The sequence below is a fragment of the Tribolium castaneum genome, chromosome 1 (assembly GCF_031307605.1).
Source record: "Tribolium castaneum strain GA2 chromosome 1, icTriCast1.1, whole genome shotgun sequence".
NCBI lineage: Eukaryota > Metazoa > Arthropoda > Insecta > Coleoptera > Tenebrionidae > Tribolium > Tribolium castaneum.
Window position 1 is genome coordinate 25486863 of NC_087394.1, and position 16046 is coordinate 25502908.

Consider the following 16046-nt stretch of genomic DNA (forward strand, 5'->3'; position numbering starts at 1 on the left):
TGATGCAAAGATGGCGCAACTAATTTAAAATTTACAGTGTAAATTTAACAGTATAAATAAAAAATAAATAAAAACGATTTTAAAAACCGAATTAAATTTAACGAAATGCAATTTAGAAAACATGAAATATCTCCGTTCCTGTTAGAGATAGAGGGGTGGTTCTGCCCTTTTGAAAACCCTACTGCCCCGTAGTATTTTTCCTGGGCTATCGAATGGACTAGGTCCCGTTCCCGTATCTCCCTCAGGAATCGAAATAGCATTGCACATTTTTAAATCGGGAATCGGAGTAGATGACGTAATAGTGCTCCAAAAGTTACGTGTGCATGCAAAATTTCAAGTTGCTACGATAACAGAAAGTGTCTCAAATTTAAGTTCAAAATATTTATAATTCCGAAAGACAACAAACAAAGCAAATTGAATAAAAACTCTAATAAAAAACTTCAGCTTTTTTGTTAAAAGTCTTTATTTAATGCGATTTATTTGGAAACATATTTTGCGAGTTAATTTTGGGGCACTTCCTGTTATCGTAGCAACTTGAGATTTTGCATGCACATGTAACTTTTGGAGCACTATTACGTCATCTACTTCGATTCCCGATTTAAAAATGTGCAATGCTATTTCGGTTCCTGATAGAGATACGGGAACGGGACCTAGCCTATTCGATAGCCCGGGAAAAATACTACGGGGCGGTATGGTTTCCAAAAGGGCAGAACCACCCCTCTATCTCCTACAGGAACGAAGATATTTCGCATTTTGTGAATTGCAGATTTTCTTAAATTTTTATAAAAATTTTTAAAAGTGCGAGAAAATTGTGTTAATGTGAAACAATTTCGCAAAATTTTAAAAATGGATTTCGTATCAGGATCATAGGAACGCAAAGAGGTCACGAAATTTTTAGCGGCGTTTGCATGCAACCAATTATACATAGGCGTGTATTTTGAGTTATATATTTTTTCTCATTACCCTTTTGCGTTCCTGTGATCCTGATACGAAATCCATTTTTAAAATTTTGCGAAATTGTTTCACATTAACACAATTTTCTCGCACTTTTAAACATTTTTATAAAAATTTTTAATATTGAAAAAAATTTTGGTAGTTTACGTTGAAATAAAATAGTTTTGCTCAATTTTAAAAATTGATTTTGTAGCAGGATCACAGGAACCCAAAGAGGTCTTGAAATTTTTTACCTCTTTGCGTTCCTGTGATCCTGATACGAATCTTATTTCAAAAATTTTAGAGAAATTGGGAAAGTTAATAAAACAGAATTAGTAATTTTAACATTTAATCCATTTTCTGACAAGAAAAAATACAGATTCGCCGTCTTCATTCCCATTGCAATTTTTTGGCCGGTTTCGCCCTTGTTGGGGCTCATCAGTGCAGCGCAGTCCCGCAAATGGCATGGCCCCTAATAGTTATTTAAAAGGGATATTTGCAGGAGCCATATCACTCATGGGACAACCGCAGACCGGTTTTACTGCATTTTTAGGTGAATTAAGAATAAAAAAAGTTGCGACCCCACCTAGAATCTTTTGATCCATAATTGGACTTCAACTTATATATTTTTTTTTAATAAATAGAAAAAAAGTGGTCCAGATAAAAGAAATTGGACCCAAAATGTAGCAAATTCTAGAGCCAGCCCATTCCGTAGACACATACAGCCCCTTGATTCGCGTCCTACCGTTGTGTCGTTGTCACAAACGAAGTAATTACTGTGATTCAAACATAAATTTAATCCCGTAAAGTGTAAAGTGGAGCTCCAGACAGCTTCAATTTTGAGTCCGTTTTGGTGCAGTTATTATTATGAGATATTTGACCATAAGCGGGTGCAGCATAGGCTGTTTCCGAGTACGTTTTTCAAAATACATTTTTGTACTCTGTCTAAAAATTCTTGCGATTTTCCAGTTCTGGAAAAGTTAATAATTTAAAATTTTGCAATTTGCTGTAGTACTGTATGCAACCAACTATACAAGAGCGAGTATATCATATTGCCTGACTCTAAATTTAAAACAAAAATTTAGATAATTATGCCTTCGCTATTTGATTCCAAAAGACGTGCAGTTTCTCAGCGTTTATTCCCTGGCGTAAATTTCTTAAAATTTCGAAACTCGAATTTGTGCTCTATTTCACTCCAAAAAATGCAAATCCGTTGTTGCAAAATTCTACTAACAACTGAAATAGCATATAATTATTATTTATCACACTTTCAAATTACACTCTACTTACACTAACGAGCAAACGGTAAAAATCCAATCACTTGCGAATCCGCTGGCACGCCACTGCATTTCAAACCTCCCCTGATTTTGAAAGTAGACTCGCCCGACTCTTCGGACAGAATATTCGATTCAAACGACAATCGGTACACTTGGACTTCCTATCAAGTTGAATTCGGACGCAGTGTGCATTATTTGTAAACTGGTAATTATTGAAATAAAGGAAAAACAGCAACAAAACAACATTTTCCAGACTTCACAAGGTGTTAAACAGCGTCCAAATGCCATAATAATCTACAAAACTGTATCCAGCTCCGCAAAATTTTGAGGTTAGAAAAATGTTACCTGGAATTGGTTTATTTGGCACCGGCCCTATGGTAAAACTCCTCGTGCCAATTCTCCGCGAGAACGGCTTCAAAATCGAAGCTGTGTGGAGCCGCACTTTGCTCGACGCTCAAGAGACAGCCCGTGAGCTCAACATCCCCTTCTTCACCAACAAAATCGACGATGTTCTACTACGCAAAGACGTCGACCTGATTTTCGTTTTATGCTCCCCGAATTTACACGCCCAGATCAGTGTTAAAGCCCTGGGAATCGGCAAACACATCGTTTGCGACAAGCCAGCGGGGCTCAACCAATGCGACGCCCTTAAAATGGTCCGAGCTGGCCAATACTACCCCTCGTTGATTTCCCTTATCAACCACCCGTTCCGCTTTTTACCCGCCTTGACCCACATGAGGAAAGCCATCAAAGAGAATTATCTCGAGTCAAGCATCACTTTGATCGATATCAGGATACAGAGTGGTTCCTTATTCACTGACAGCGATTGCTTCGACTGGAAGTGTGACGATGTGATGGGGGGCGGAGCCCTGAACTTGATCGGGAGCCACGTGATTGACCTCGTGACTTACTTGACCAATCAGCGGGCGGTTCGAGTCCACGGTGTGGTTCGCACATTCACTAAAACAACACCAAATATCACCGGAATCAGGCACATCTCAGCCCCTGATTTTTGCACGTTTCAAATGGAGCTGGGCAATGGTATTCTGGTGACTGCGACCCTAAACAGTCACACCATGGGCGGGAACTTCCAGCAGGAGGTGATGGTGTGCAGTACCAATGGGCATTTGGTGGTTCGAGGGGGCGATTTGTTTGGGCGCAGGAACCGAGGGAATGAGGAAGTGTTGTATTTGGATGTGGAGGATTTGCAGTGTGCTGCCGTTGTGCCCAATTCAAGTCTCCCCAAGCCGTTTATTAAAGGGGTTTCGAAGATGGTGTCTGCGTTGAGGGAGGCGTTTTTGCCCGTTAAAGAGAAGGCAGGTTGGGTTAAGGAGCCTGTGTGTTCGGCTGCTAATTTCGATGATGGGTTGTATGTTCAGGCCGTTTTGAGTGCGATTAGACAGTCGTCGAATACGAGGCAATGGGTTAAAGTTGATGTTTTGACGAAGCAACCGGATACGAATGCTTTGTTGAGTGCGGCGGTTAGGAGAACGGCAATTTCCATGTCGTGAACGGGCGACTGTTGTTTGGACTGGGGCGGGTTAAGTACCTGGAGGTCCAAGGGTACATGTTGAAAACATCCATAACAGAAGAAATTAATAGTGTATTATACTCGTATTATAAGAATAGCTTTATGAGCAGATGCTGATAAAAAAATCAGTTAAAGCACATACTTACTGCTTCAAAACCACGGAGATGCCAATGTCGCATTTTACCGAATTATTTTAATATGGGTGATAAAAAGTAAAAGCTATTTATGATTAGATTTTTCATTAAAACTATAAATACATTAGCTGTTAATTTTTTGAAGTGCATGAATATAATTTATAACAACTAACTTTTAGAGAAAATGCGGCGTTGGCATTTCCATAGTTCTGAAACAGAGAGTATAGCGCTTATACTCTGAATAATACATGAGGGTGCCCCAGATTAAGTATAGGAGCCGTGAAGCACATGATCTTGTGTGAGATCTAATAACAAAATCGAAAGAAAAAAATCCAGGGTCAAATAGTTTTGCAGTTATAAATAAACGTTATATACTGACCAATCATGAAGCACTTGCAATTAAATTTTGTAGGTGTAATCTGAAAACTCACTTTGTTACCGAAGTAACGAACAAAACTTAAATGATTTTTATAACAATTCATTTTTATAAGAGTAGCTATTTCTATTTCCCAGTTTTGTGATAATATTGAGCTGCAAGGTAAGGTATTTTTAATAAGAGCTCTTGTATTGGTCAACTTATACTGTTTATAACTCAAAAACGAGACCTGGAAATTTTTTCTTTCAACATTGTTATTAAATCTCACACGTGAGTTTATATTTTCCTACACTTTATCAGGACCCCTCTGTATACTATACTTTTTTCCATTGTGTTAGAAAATCACAATTCCTGATTGACAAACACTTTACATTCTAAACAACATTTAATTTAATGCTCCTCTAAATTCGATTATGAAACTGGCCCTTAGCTTCTTGATCTGCAAAAATGATTTAAACGCAATCTGAGGTGAATTTACTCGAGTCAAAAGATTTTTCTCAGTGTTAAAATGTGTTAATAAAAGTATTTAAGAAACGCGATAGAACCCAGATACCAACAAGAAATTTTAGACGGAAGAGATACTGAACAATTGATGATTTTCTTAAAGCGAAATCAAGATGAATGTATACTCAGTGTCAAAAAATTGCAACACCAAGAAGAAATAGGATTTTTTTGACGAAACAAGTGGTAAGAGAGTTTTTAACACTTAAGCTGTTTTACCAGTAAGTGTTGTTCTTCCAATTTTTTGCTTTTCTGTTAATTTTTGCAGTGTTTTTTTAATTTGTTTAGTTTTAAATGTTATAAAAAGGAAAATATGCCTTGAGTTTGCCAAAAAGAAATTACCAACAATTAAACAAATTTTAAAAAAGTACAATTTTTGCCCTTGAATAGGGGTTTTTTCATTTAGAGAAATTGCGATTTGTTTGTTAAGTAATCCAAGTACCATTATGCGATGTTATTAGTCATTGATTAGAAAAGGCCCAGCATAACGCAGAAGAGGAAGCAGATTTAAAAAAAAACAAATAAAGTCCAAAATGGTCATCTTCAGATTATGGCAATAATTCAAGTACAAAAAAAAATTCTGTGCAATGGTGGAGTTCGAAGGTCGTCGTACTTCACTTCTGACTGTTTATCATCGAATTAGGTCATTTGGACTGCTTCTTGTTGGATTTTGTAGGTATGGGAAGGATGTGCAAAAACACAGCCTAAAAAATAGTCAGAAAAGCAAGAAATTGGAAGAACAACACTTGCTTGTAAAGGGACTTAAATGTTAAAAAAAAACTCCCTTACCACTTGATTAAAATCATTCAAATTTTAATAATTTATTACTCGCTAATAGTCGACCATTCGTGCCAAGTTTCGTCAAAAAATTATATGCACACATATTTTTTTCCATTTTGAGGAGATGGGTCTAAAGGTCCCAAAAATTTTACCGCCCCGACAGCCCAACTTAATCCGCCTCTAGATTTGGATGTGGCAGCTTGAATTAATTTATCTATTTATTTATTTATATCTTTGTTATTTTACGATTTTTACGTTAACAATTCATTTTAATAAATCTATTACTTTTTTTGATACATTTTTTCGTTTTTTGTGCCCCTTACAACAATATATACTAAAAAAACAGTCATCTCGTTTGTCCTCCACTTATCCATTTAATCCCAAAATTCCACGCTGCGATTTAATAATATTAAAACCGTGATTAAGGTCACCTCGATCCAATTAAACCTTCTATAAAATCCCTCACAACCCCCAATACCTTTGTCACTTTTGTGTAAATCTCTCAAAATGCTACACAACTTGACCGCCACACCTTTCCACCAAGCTAGGTATGTACGTAGTACACCCTTTCAAAATCATCCGAAATAAAGTAACAATTTTAAGAACAATGGAAACCATGGCCAACCATCTCGGTTGGAACGTCCCCAAAGACGAACTTATTCACATACCCCAACATTGGCTCGTATACCCCGAACCAGAAGCCTCCATGCACTTCCTCCTAGCTTTAATCTACATCGGATTTTTCATAATGGCAACGATCGGAAACGGACTCGTCATATGGATATTCTCAACGTAAAAATCAACTCTAAACTAGAAGTAATCTAAAAAAGATTGGACTTTTTTCCAGATCAAAAAGTCTACGTACAGCCTCCAACATGTTTGTGGTAAACCTCGCCATCTGCGATTTCGCAATGATGATCAAAACTCCGATTTTTATCTACAATTCTTTTTATCGTGGGTTTGCTTTGGGACATTTGGGCTGTCAAATTTTTGCGTTTATTGGCTCGTTATCGGGAATTGGGGCCGGTATGACAAATGCGTGCATCGCATATGACCGATATACCACCATAACCAGGCCATTTGATGGTAAAATCACAAGAACCAAAGCTCTGGTTATGATTATTTTTGTTTGGGGGTACACCATTCCGTGGGCAGTGATGCCACTACTCGAAATTTGGGGCCGTTTTGCTCCAGGTAAAACATTTTTCCGCAAAATCATCCTCTCATCTTTTGATTTTCTTCTTTATCCTTTGTACCCTCTATAAATTATTGTTTTATTTTTGTTTGTGTTTGTGTAAGCAATAGCAATAATAATAATAAAGGCTATTATTTAACGCCGAGTTTACCCCTTTTGTTCTCACTCGCTTTCTCATTTTATTCTTTCGCATGATTACTGTTTTAAAGTACTTCTGTTTTTTTCTCACTCTTTTATTTTTGTAACTTCTTGTTTATTCTTTAAATTTTTTCTTTATTTCGTTTCCACTCCATTTTTCCACTTTTTGTCTTTTTTTATCTTAATTTCTGTCCTTTCTTGCGTTTTCTTTTTCTGTTTTTTTTTCTTTTTTTGCGAATATGACAACTTGACAAGTGTTTTAACTTAAACTTAAACTTATAGTATCACAAAGTTACTACTCCTTTTCTATGTTTATTGTTTCATGTGCTATTACATTTACTTATATTTACTTTTGCTTGTTCCTTGATGTTATAAGAATCCTCTTTTCTCTTTCGTTTTGGCAGCATATTTAATCCTTTAAACTCCTTTATCATTTTTATTTTCCCCTGGCTTTAAAATACTAATTTTTATCAGATTTTGCTTGTTTTTTTTAATTTTTATCTGTCATCCTTTTTCTCTTCTCTTTTTTAATTTCTTGCTATTTTTTTCTTTTCTCGTTCATTGCCCTGGTATCTGTCCCTGTCCTTCTTATTCTTTCTTGAGATCTTTTTTTTATGCTCTCTTATCTCTAGACAATGCCTTGACTGATAGTAATTGTTTGTAGTCACTTAATATTTATATTGTTTCCTTGTATTTCGTTTTTTTTTTCTTTCTATTCTTTTCCTTCTATTTTCCTAGTACTCTCCTTTTGTCTTCTTATTTCCTTTCTTCCTTCTCATGAGATAAACCTTCCATTCTTGTATCTGCTCCTCTTCTTCTTTTTATATCTTAATATTTTTCTTTATACTTTTTCTTTTTCTAAACAGGTTGTCCGAACGAGTTGGAAAAGTCCATTATTGATGTTAAAAAATTAATCCTTTTTTTTTACAAAAGTCATACGTAAATACAAACCCCCTGACTCACCAAAAATTATTTTCTAGTATACAGGGTGTTTCTGAAATTAGCCTCTACAATACAAATTTTAATACAAGTTCATTAAAAGTTAAAATCTTTAAATGAAACACACTCGAGAATTTTTATTTTTTATTTTTGCATCTTATAATTTTTGAAATTATCTCTCTTAAAACATTAACAGTTAAGTGTTTTATCTTATTACTCAAAACATATTTAACTTTAATTAAAAAAATTTAATGTACCCCTAGGCCACTATTTGACATTTATAACAGTGAATTAACTAAAATTTTAATATTTATGGCGAATTTTTAAATCCCCGTATGAACTACAACAAATGATCTGTTGGTGGAATTGCTGTGGTTGTAGTGTGGTTTACTATTGTAACAATGCTCACGAATAATGTGCATTGTTGCTGAAATTAACTACATAAATATCTTTTTAGTTTTTAACTTTAGCCATTTGAAACTTTATGTTTTTATATAGACATTTTTAATAATCTCTGATAAACACAACAAAAAAATTGGGTGTTACAATTAACTTATTAAAGTTACTCAACGTTTAACAAACACTCTTAATTTTTTAAAGTTTCTAATGTTAAACAATTGGCATAGCTCTAAGTCTGAATTTTTCCCTTTAAAGTGGTAAACTTTTCTAGGATTCTTAATTTTTGTGTAATTTAAAAAAGACGTGTGTTTGTCAAAAAAATTAATTATCTAAAAAAATTAGCAACCAATAAGAATTTAGCTTAAAAATATGTGTTAAAAGCTACATCCAAATATGCAACCAAATTTTAAGTGTTCCATTTAAAAAACCATAAGTTTGTATTTTTTGTTTCCTTGTATCCCAGCATATTTAAAAATAATTTTGGAATTTTGGATGACGCAAGGGTCTAGTATCTACGACTTTCGTAAAAAATATTTATTTTTCAATTATTTAAAGGTCAATAATGGACTTTTTAACTTGCTGGGACACCTCTAGATATTACCTTGATTGGTAATTGTTTGTGGTCTCCGTTGTAGCTTTTTTCTTTTCTATTATTTTTCTTCCATTTTCATAGTCCGCTTTTTTTCCTCTTTTAGTTTTTTTGTATTCTTTTTTCCATTATTTTATTATACTACTTTCTTTAATCTATACATTTTCACTTTTTTTTTTCATTACATTGATGAAAATCTTTTGGTAATCAAATAAATTCCACTTTATTGTACCAGAGGGGTTCTTAACGGCCTGCTCTTTCGACTACTTAACCGACACCTTCGACAACCACATGTTCGTCACATCCATATTCATATGTTCCTACGTCATACCTATGTCAATGATAATTTATTTCTACAGCCAAATTGTTAGTAAAGTGTTCAGCCACGAGAAAGCCCTTCGAGAACAAGTATTGCAACCCCCTTTATTACCATTTTCCCTCCCAACTAAAGTAAAATATCGTAGGCAAAAAAAATGAACGTCGAATCGCTCCGAAGCAACCAATCACAACAAGCAAGCCAATCAGCCGAACTAAGAATAGCCAAAGCTGCTATTGCCATTTGTTCGCTATTTGTAGCCTCCTGGACCCCATATGCTGTTTTAGCTCTGATTGGGGCCTTCGGAGACCAATCTTTGCTCACGCCTGGAGTCACGATGGTCCCGGCTTGTGCATGCAAGTTTGTGGCGTGTTTGGATCCTTATGTGTATGCCATAAGTCATCCAAAATACAGGTTTTATAAAATTATGAAAAAAAAACGCGATGATTGTTTGCAGACTTGAGTTGCAGAAAAGATTGCCTTGGCTTGCGATTAAAGAAACAGCGGCGAGTGAAACTCAGTCAACGACCACAGAAAATACCACAACTCAAAGTGCTACGACTACGACTTAAAAATAATTTATTACAAAATTACCAAAAACAACGAACCGCGATGATTATGGTCAAGATTTTGGAATTAATTTTTATAACAATAATTATAGTACTTACTTACCTCTTCAGTTTTGTGTTAAATCCTTCTTGCTTTCGAATAAATTCCTGATTAAGTGATCTCGTTGTTTTCCTGGGGGAAAATTGAGCGGGTTGCCACGGCAATGAAACAACAGTTTTGTGAAAATAAAATTCGTGTATCTGTGTGAAGTGAATACAAAACTGTTAATTTTTCGAAATGGATGAGCCATTTGGTGAAATCCCGAAATCCAGGCTGAGTTCGAAAACTGAACACAGGTTTGATGAGCTCGAGCGGGTCGACGAGAAGGGCAAAGTCGAAAATAAGCTCATTTGCAAGCCCGTTCAGTCGTTCCACAGGTTAGTCCACTCACGGGGGCTGTAATTGTTAGTGAGAAGGGGGCGAAAATTCGGAAAAAACTTACATTTTGGTTGGAGAAAAATTTTGACAGGTTGCAACCGGACATTTTGGCCAAACAATGGCCGCTTGTTGCGTTGCTAGGGCTACGACGGTTGAGCTCACTGTGATTTTTTTCAAAAAATGACTTCTGAAAAAAAAGTTAAATCGAAATTTAATTCTCAATTCAAGCTAAAATTTTATAAAGCTTTCGATTTTATTGTTTTTCCTTCACAACATATTTGCACCAAATTGTAGATACAATTTTTTATATGGCAGAAAGTGATTCTGTGTCATTCTCCGGCGTCCTTATCGCGTATCCAAGAAAATTGCGACTTCTAGAGCACATTTATTAAAGTTAACAACGCGAATGGACTAATCAAATTGCTTCAATTTAGTCACGTGACCAGTTAATCAGGCATTTAATTGCGAATTAAATTAATGACGCTTCTATAAACTGGTCCCTAATGAAATAAAATTCTTGAAATTTTACACGTCTGACTGTACACTGATAAGAACTATTCTATAAATTCTTAGACTAGTAAGTGAATCCCCTACCTGCTAGCCCATCGAAATGGCGGCAAATCACAAAAATAATTTATTTATTTATATGGAATCATGTTTTTTTTTGTCTAAACCTACGTTACTTTACATTACCTTATAAAGCTATTCACGTAGCTTTAGACTTAGAAAAACATTAATGTTTTTCAACGTGATTTTTTCGTTTTTCTCGGAAGCTATAACATCTATTAGCTTAAAATTAGCAGTCTCCTAGTCAAAAGCCGGAGCCGCTCCGGGCAATGGTTGCAGTCACGGAGGCATTTTTATTTTTTTAATAAAAATATTCATTACTCGAATAACAGTGATAAAACAAAACATTTTGTTCCTGCTAATTCCAAGGTTCATTTGATTTATTATACTAATTTTTCGGTTTTTTTTGAGCTCTCTGCAGCAAGTTTTACGGATTTTTTTATGCCTTCTAAAGTTCTTATCTCTTAAAAGGGCTAGAAAACGTCAAAAGGATCGATTTTAAGAGATTTTATTTTACGATTTTTGTCGAAATTTTGATCGATTTCAGGTAACTGGAGCATTTATCAGGCAATAACTCTGGAACTATTTTTGCGGACTTTAATTTGTCTATTATTTGACAAAATAATTAATATTGTTTCAAAAAATCAGTCGTTGCTATGACTATCGTCTATCGATCCACTGCACTTATGATGAGGGTGGATTGGAAATGTAAATAATTTTACAATTTTATTGTGGAGATCTAGTACCAAAAAAGTTTGTATGCAAAACTTCCGCAAAATAGTTTTAGAGGACTCATCTCATTAAGAATTCGACTCCTTCGTCGCCTCGTCCTTAATCCGATTCATCCGCTAAAACAGTATTTTGCGAACTCGTTACATTAACAACTATTTTTAACTTTTGAAATTCGTTTTAATTATTTAACTTTCTAAAAAAATATCATCATGATCTTCCGACTTTAAGAGTTTTTGTGTAAATTGCTAATAAATGCAAAAGTTTATGTGTTAATTATTAGCAAACTAACATGAATTGTCCAATTTGCTTGCCGGCAATCAATTCTCCGAAGAGTCCGAACTATTTCAAAGTCGTTTGAAATACATCCTATTTGGCAGAATGTGATTTGCTCTTTACGAAGGAATAAGTCTTTTTCTTCTAGTTAATTTAGTTTCACCGTAATCAGCGTATAAAAATTAAAAAAAAAATCGAATAAGGTAGCGCCCTGGAAACAAATCGTAGAACTTTTGAAGTTCTAATGGTACCTATTGTTATTTTTTGTTTAGTTCCTATAGCTTCGTCGAAATCGGAAGTGAAAAATTCAACAGTGTTTTTGCGTTTTTCTTGAAAACCCTAAAACTTGCAAAAATATGAAAGCTTCGGAATGCGTTTGAAATAATTTATCTACTCGCAAAAACCCGGAACCGCTCCGCGCATCGGCTCCGGTTACAGACTTAGGGAGGCATTTTTTCAACCAAATTCTAAGTTTCATTTTACGTATTATACTATAGTTTTTACAACCTTTGAATTTAAAAAAAAATTGCCTAAAATTATAATCATTTCACTTAGATTCCAAACTTAAAAAAAATTAAAACTCGTTACAGCAACGTTTTATGCACTCCTCTGTGTCTTTGTGTCTTTAGAACCCTCTAGTATTCTCAAAGTGCAAGAAAATGTCTGTTGGTTTGACTTTAAATGAAGCGAAAAATACAATCTCCAGAATTAGTAACTAGATATTAGATATTTAGGGTCAGTTTTATTTTCGAATGTTGTATATAGTGTTCTGGATACTACGGATTTATTGAAAAAAAAATCACATTCTGAATCAAATTGATCTTAAAGTCCCTTTATTTTTCGACACTGTCAAAATTTTCGATTTTTCTCCTTAAGACAGTTTTGACAACTGTTTGGCATTTTTCAGTACGAAACGTCAGATTATTTTTAACAGTTTTAAAGCAATTTTAAGCCTTGTTGAGTCTAATACGAAGAATAAAATATTGTATTCAACTCGTTTTCGTGTTAGCTTGCGTACACGTAAATTTTGTCATACAAATTTTGTAGCATTTTGGCTTTACTTAGACCAAGGAGGTAGACTCGAGGTAGGATGTAGAACGTCCTTGATTTGAACATAAAGGAAACACTTTGTAAATACCAAAAAAATTAAATTTTGGGTCAATTTTGCCAAAATAAAAAATATGTTTTTATTTTCTTTATTCCCATTTTCCACAATAAAATTGTGCACCTCCTTATTTCCAGAGATTCCAATGTCATTTCATTTCACATTCCACACAAGAAACTTCTCGAAAAAATCGAATATAAGAAATCGCCACCCGAACCTTTGGTAAGTTGCTTCAAAAATTAAAAAAAAACAAACAACTAGAAATATTGCGGCTTTTAGGCCGGTTTCTCAAACATCCAACAAGACTTATTAAGTCGCAAACGAAGCGCTTCTGAAGACCTTAATATCAGTTCTTCGGACGACGAAGAATCAATAATCAGTGATGGTAATTTATAAAATAAAAATAAAATAAAATTTGACACGGATATTACTTTAGTTTCACGATTTGCTTTAAAATACCGACGGAGTACTCTTTCGCCGTCTGTGGCAAAAGAACCCGTCCTTCCTCACGCCAAACTGTACGATGTCATGGATCAAAACGAATGGATCGCAAAATTACGACAAGCCGCCGATGGTTATTTCATTTATATGACTTACACGGTACCACAATCTTCGGAACTTTACTCCCCTTACGCCCTTAGGTATACTATTAAACACATTAGACAAAAAAATACTTAATAGAACACGATTTTCTTGCAGCGTTGTGCCTTTTCCAAAAGTAGACAAGAGTAATTTTTTCACAATGAGTTCCAAAGGGGTGATGCAACACCAAGGGGTTGAAACGGTGTTCACCCCTCTGGACGTGTGGGAACGCGAGTTTCAAATGTACTGCAAACTGATGCACTTCCGCACATTTTATCGTTTCCGATTGTGGAAAGGTTTCTACGTTTGGCGGAAAGCTGTAGTTCGTAAAAAATTCAAATCGGCACAAGTTTACCTCAACGAAAACTTGTTTATTTTAAATAATGAACTGCGAGCGGGTCTCTTGGCCATCCAACAAATGTGCTACAAAATGACGGATATTTCCTTCATTGACGACGACACCATCGAGGATTTTCTCCTATTTTATTTCATTGAAAATCAGGTGATTTTTTCGCTGTGTTAACAAACTAATTTTGCGCCCTTTCTTTTTAAGATGGAAAAACTCGAATCAGTGTCGGACAAACTGCAAGAATTTCGCGAAGTGGCCAAAGATATTGTCGCGAATGCGTGCCATGGGGCTCTTTTAGCCAAAGGTTTCGTCCCAAATGAGTTACTCGTTGAGCCAAGCAAAGGTATTCAAAATTAGGATACAAAATCAAAAATTGCGACAAAAAATTTTAGACCGTAAACGTGGTGGTGTTGTGACCAAAGCTCAGGCCAAGAAAACCTCGTACATTGAGCAAGCGGCCAAGAAAAAATTCTGTATGCGTCTCACGTGGTTGGTTTGAGATAGTTTTACCAAAAAATTTGAACATCAAATTTCAGTTTTATTATTCTTGCCGATTATTTAATGATTGATTTGATGCACAATTTGATTACGCGGTCGACGCGCGATCTTAATGCCATTTTGGAAAAACACGTTCAGTTTTTGCCCTCGAAGGAAAAAATCGAGGCTGCGACCATAACGGAGATTTTGGAGGAGCCAAGACCAGAGGAGGCTCCTCAGGTTGGTATAATATTGACTGGTGTTTCAGAAATAACACTGAATTATAGCTTCCTTTATTTATCATTGATGTTGTTTTGAATGCGAAAAAATTGTCGCTGGATCCGTCTCTCAGAGTCACTTTGAACATTTTCAATCAAGTGATGGATTTGTGGCAGGAGCATTGTAAAAAAATTAAGTCGTTTACGGCCGATGAAATGTATCGGATTTTCACAAAGTAAGTTTCAAATTTTCAAAAGTGAGAAAAATTCGTTTGTTGTTTTCAGTCCGATAATAAATGGTAAAGAGGAGGCTCGTATTTGTGGCTATGGCCCCACTTTACATTTCTATTTAGACGACGATAAAAAATTGAAAGATTCCATACAACAAATCGTTGAACATTTCGTCCATAATTATAAAATGGCCAAACTCTACGTTAGTAAATATAATTTCATACGGGAATTTTTTGCCGAAGACGAGCAAGTCAAGGAAGAAGCCTTGAAGGAAGAAAGAGGTGAGGAAAATTGTCAAGACGAGACACAAAAATTAGTTTTTTCGTTGACCATTTCTTGGTGTCAATACTGATTGAATTATTTTGTCTAAAAAAAGATCTACATATTATACATATTTTTCATAACATAATTTTTTTCGTGACTTTGCTCTTTCAACATTTAATTCCTGCTTTATGGGGCTTTACAATTCATCACCTATCTCTTTCAAGTTCATTGAGGTATAGTCACTAAAAATAAAAATGACGCGCCCATAAACAAACGCACTTGATCAACCAGGTCCTATAATAAATTATTATTAGAGATCGTAAACTATAGAAATTTGATCTTTGTTCTTTGAAATACTTGATGATTTTTTGTCTGAATGGGTGGTTAAGACAAATGAGAAATAAAATTTGCAAGTTCGTGGCAAATTTTCTACACTTTGAAAGAAAGTAAAAAAATTGTTGGTTTGCTTGTAAATTTAATTCACTACATGAGCCGGGTTATAGAAAGCTCAATTAAAATTCAATGCTTTTCCACTCGGTTTAATTCGTTTTTAAATCATTTATTTTACAAGATTTGGTCAAAAAAGTCGAAAATCCACAAAAATGAGTCGAAATCTGTGGTATATTATTCACTTTTTGGGCGAAATTGCGAAAAAACCAAACAAACACAATGTGCTGTTATTGTCAAACGTGGTGTTAGCCTTGCCTTTTTAAGACTCCTAGCTGAAAAATCATTTTACCAATTATCAATTTTGCTCGATTTAGAGCTCATTATTGAACAAGAAATTAGTTGTACAGAAATTTAAGAATAAATTTTGGTTGTTAAACTCAATTATCCTCCGAGATTTTGCTAGATAACACCGAAAATACACCTAGTTAAGTCAATCACTACTTCAATTTTGTTTTGTTTTTTGAATGTTTTAGCATATTTTCAGTCAAACATTTAATTATTTCGCAAAATTTCGTTAAAAATAAGTTATTACTAACCAAAATATGTCGAAAATGGTAATATTTTTGTCTTTTTCAAGAGTTTCCGTACAATTTTTGAGGTCAAAACATTTTTTTAAATTTTACTCACAGACTAATCTACCATAAAGTTGGTCGAAAAATGTGTAGTTTTTATATTTTTCCAGCAAGCAAATACGTGTTATATT

The 16046-nt window shown here is 34.7% G+C and overlaps 3 protein-coding genes and 1 long non-coding RNA gene across 5 annotated transcripts in view; 3 read left to right on the forward strand and 1 right to left on the reverse strand.

The window, feature by feature from the left end:
* The first annotated feature begins 2286 nt into the window (after window positions 1-2286).
* Window positions 2287-5830, forward strand: LOC658826 (uncharacterized protein). The gene is made up of 2 exons (XM_015978004.2): window positions 2287-2415; window positions 2464-5830. Exon 2 carries the CDS (start codon window positions 2549-2551, stop codon window positions 3719-3721), a length of 1173 nt encoding a protein of 390 aa, XP_015833490.2. The 5' UTR covers window positions 2287-2415; window positions 2464-2548; the 3' UTR covers window positions 3722-5830.
* A 105-nt stretch (window positions 5831-5935) lies between these two features.
* Window positions 5936-9836, forward strand: LOC658900 (opsin, ultraviolet-sensitive). 2 transcript variants are annotated; one of them, XM_015978005.2, is made up of 6 exons: window positions 5936-6084; window positions 6136-6324; window positions 6380-6726; window positions 9028-9200; window positions 9257-9522; window positions 9566-9836. In XM_015978005.2, exons 2-6 carry the CDS (start codon window positions 6140-6142, stop codon window positions 9678-9680), a joined length of 1086 nt encoding a protein of 361 aa, XP_015833491.1. In that variant the 5' UTR covers window positions 5936-6084; window positions 6136-6139; the 3' UTR covers window positions 9681-9836. The 2 variants fall into 2 exon arrangements, with proteins under 2 accessions (XP_015833491.1, XP_970344.2); XM_965251.3 differs by having other exon boundaries at window positions 5974-6080.
* Window positions 9837-9892: 56 nt separating this feature from the next.
* LOC135267057 (uncharacterized) overlaps window positions 9893-16046 on the reverse strand; it is a 105763-nt gene continuing 99609 nt past the window's right edge. Inside the window, exons 2-3 of the long non-coding RNA XR_010335307.1 lie at window positions 10160-10282; window positions 9893-10113 (exon numbers count right to left, since the gene is read on the reverse strand). This is a non-coding gene — a long non-coding RNA (uncharacterized LOC135267057). The remainder of the gene's footprint in view (window positions 10114-10159; window positions 10283-16046) is intronic.
* Dhc16F (Dynein heavy chain at 16F) overlaps window positions 9955-16046 on the forward strand; it is a 39321-nt gene continuing 33229 nt past the window's right edge. The window contains exons 1-10 of the mRNA XM_008201319.3: window positions 9955-10094; window positions 12910-12994; window positions 13052-13157; window positions 13209-13413; window positions 13472-13856; window positions 13908-14046; window positions 14096-14192; window positions 14240-14420; window positions 14468-14634; window positions 14684-14910. Of these exons, the coding sequence (XP_008199541.3) occupies window positions 9955-10094; window positions 12910-12994; window positions 13052-13157; window positions 13209-13413; window positions 13472-13856; window positions 13908-14046; window positions 14096-14192; window positions 14240-14420; window positions 14468-14634; window positions 14684-14910 (1732 nt within the window). The remainder of the gene's footprint in view (window positions 10095-12909; window positions 12995-13051; window positions 13158-13208; window positions 13414-13471; window positions 13857-13907; window positions 14047-14095; window positions 14193-14239; window positions 14421-14467; window positions 14635-14683; window positions 14911-16046) is intronic.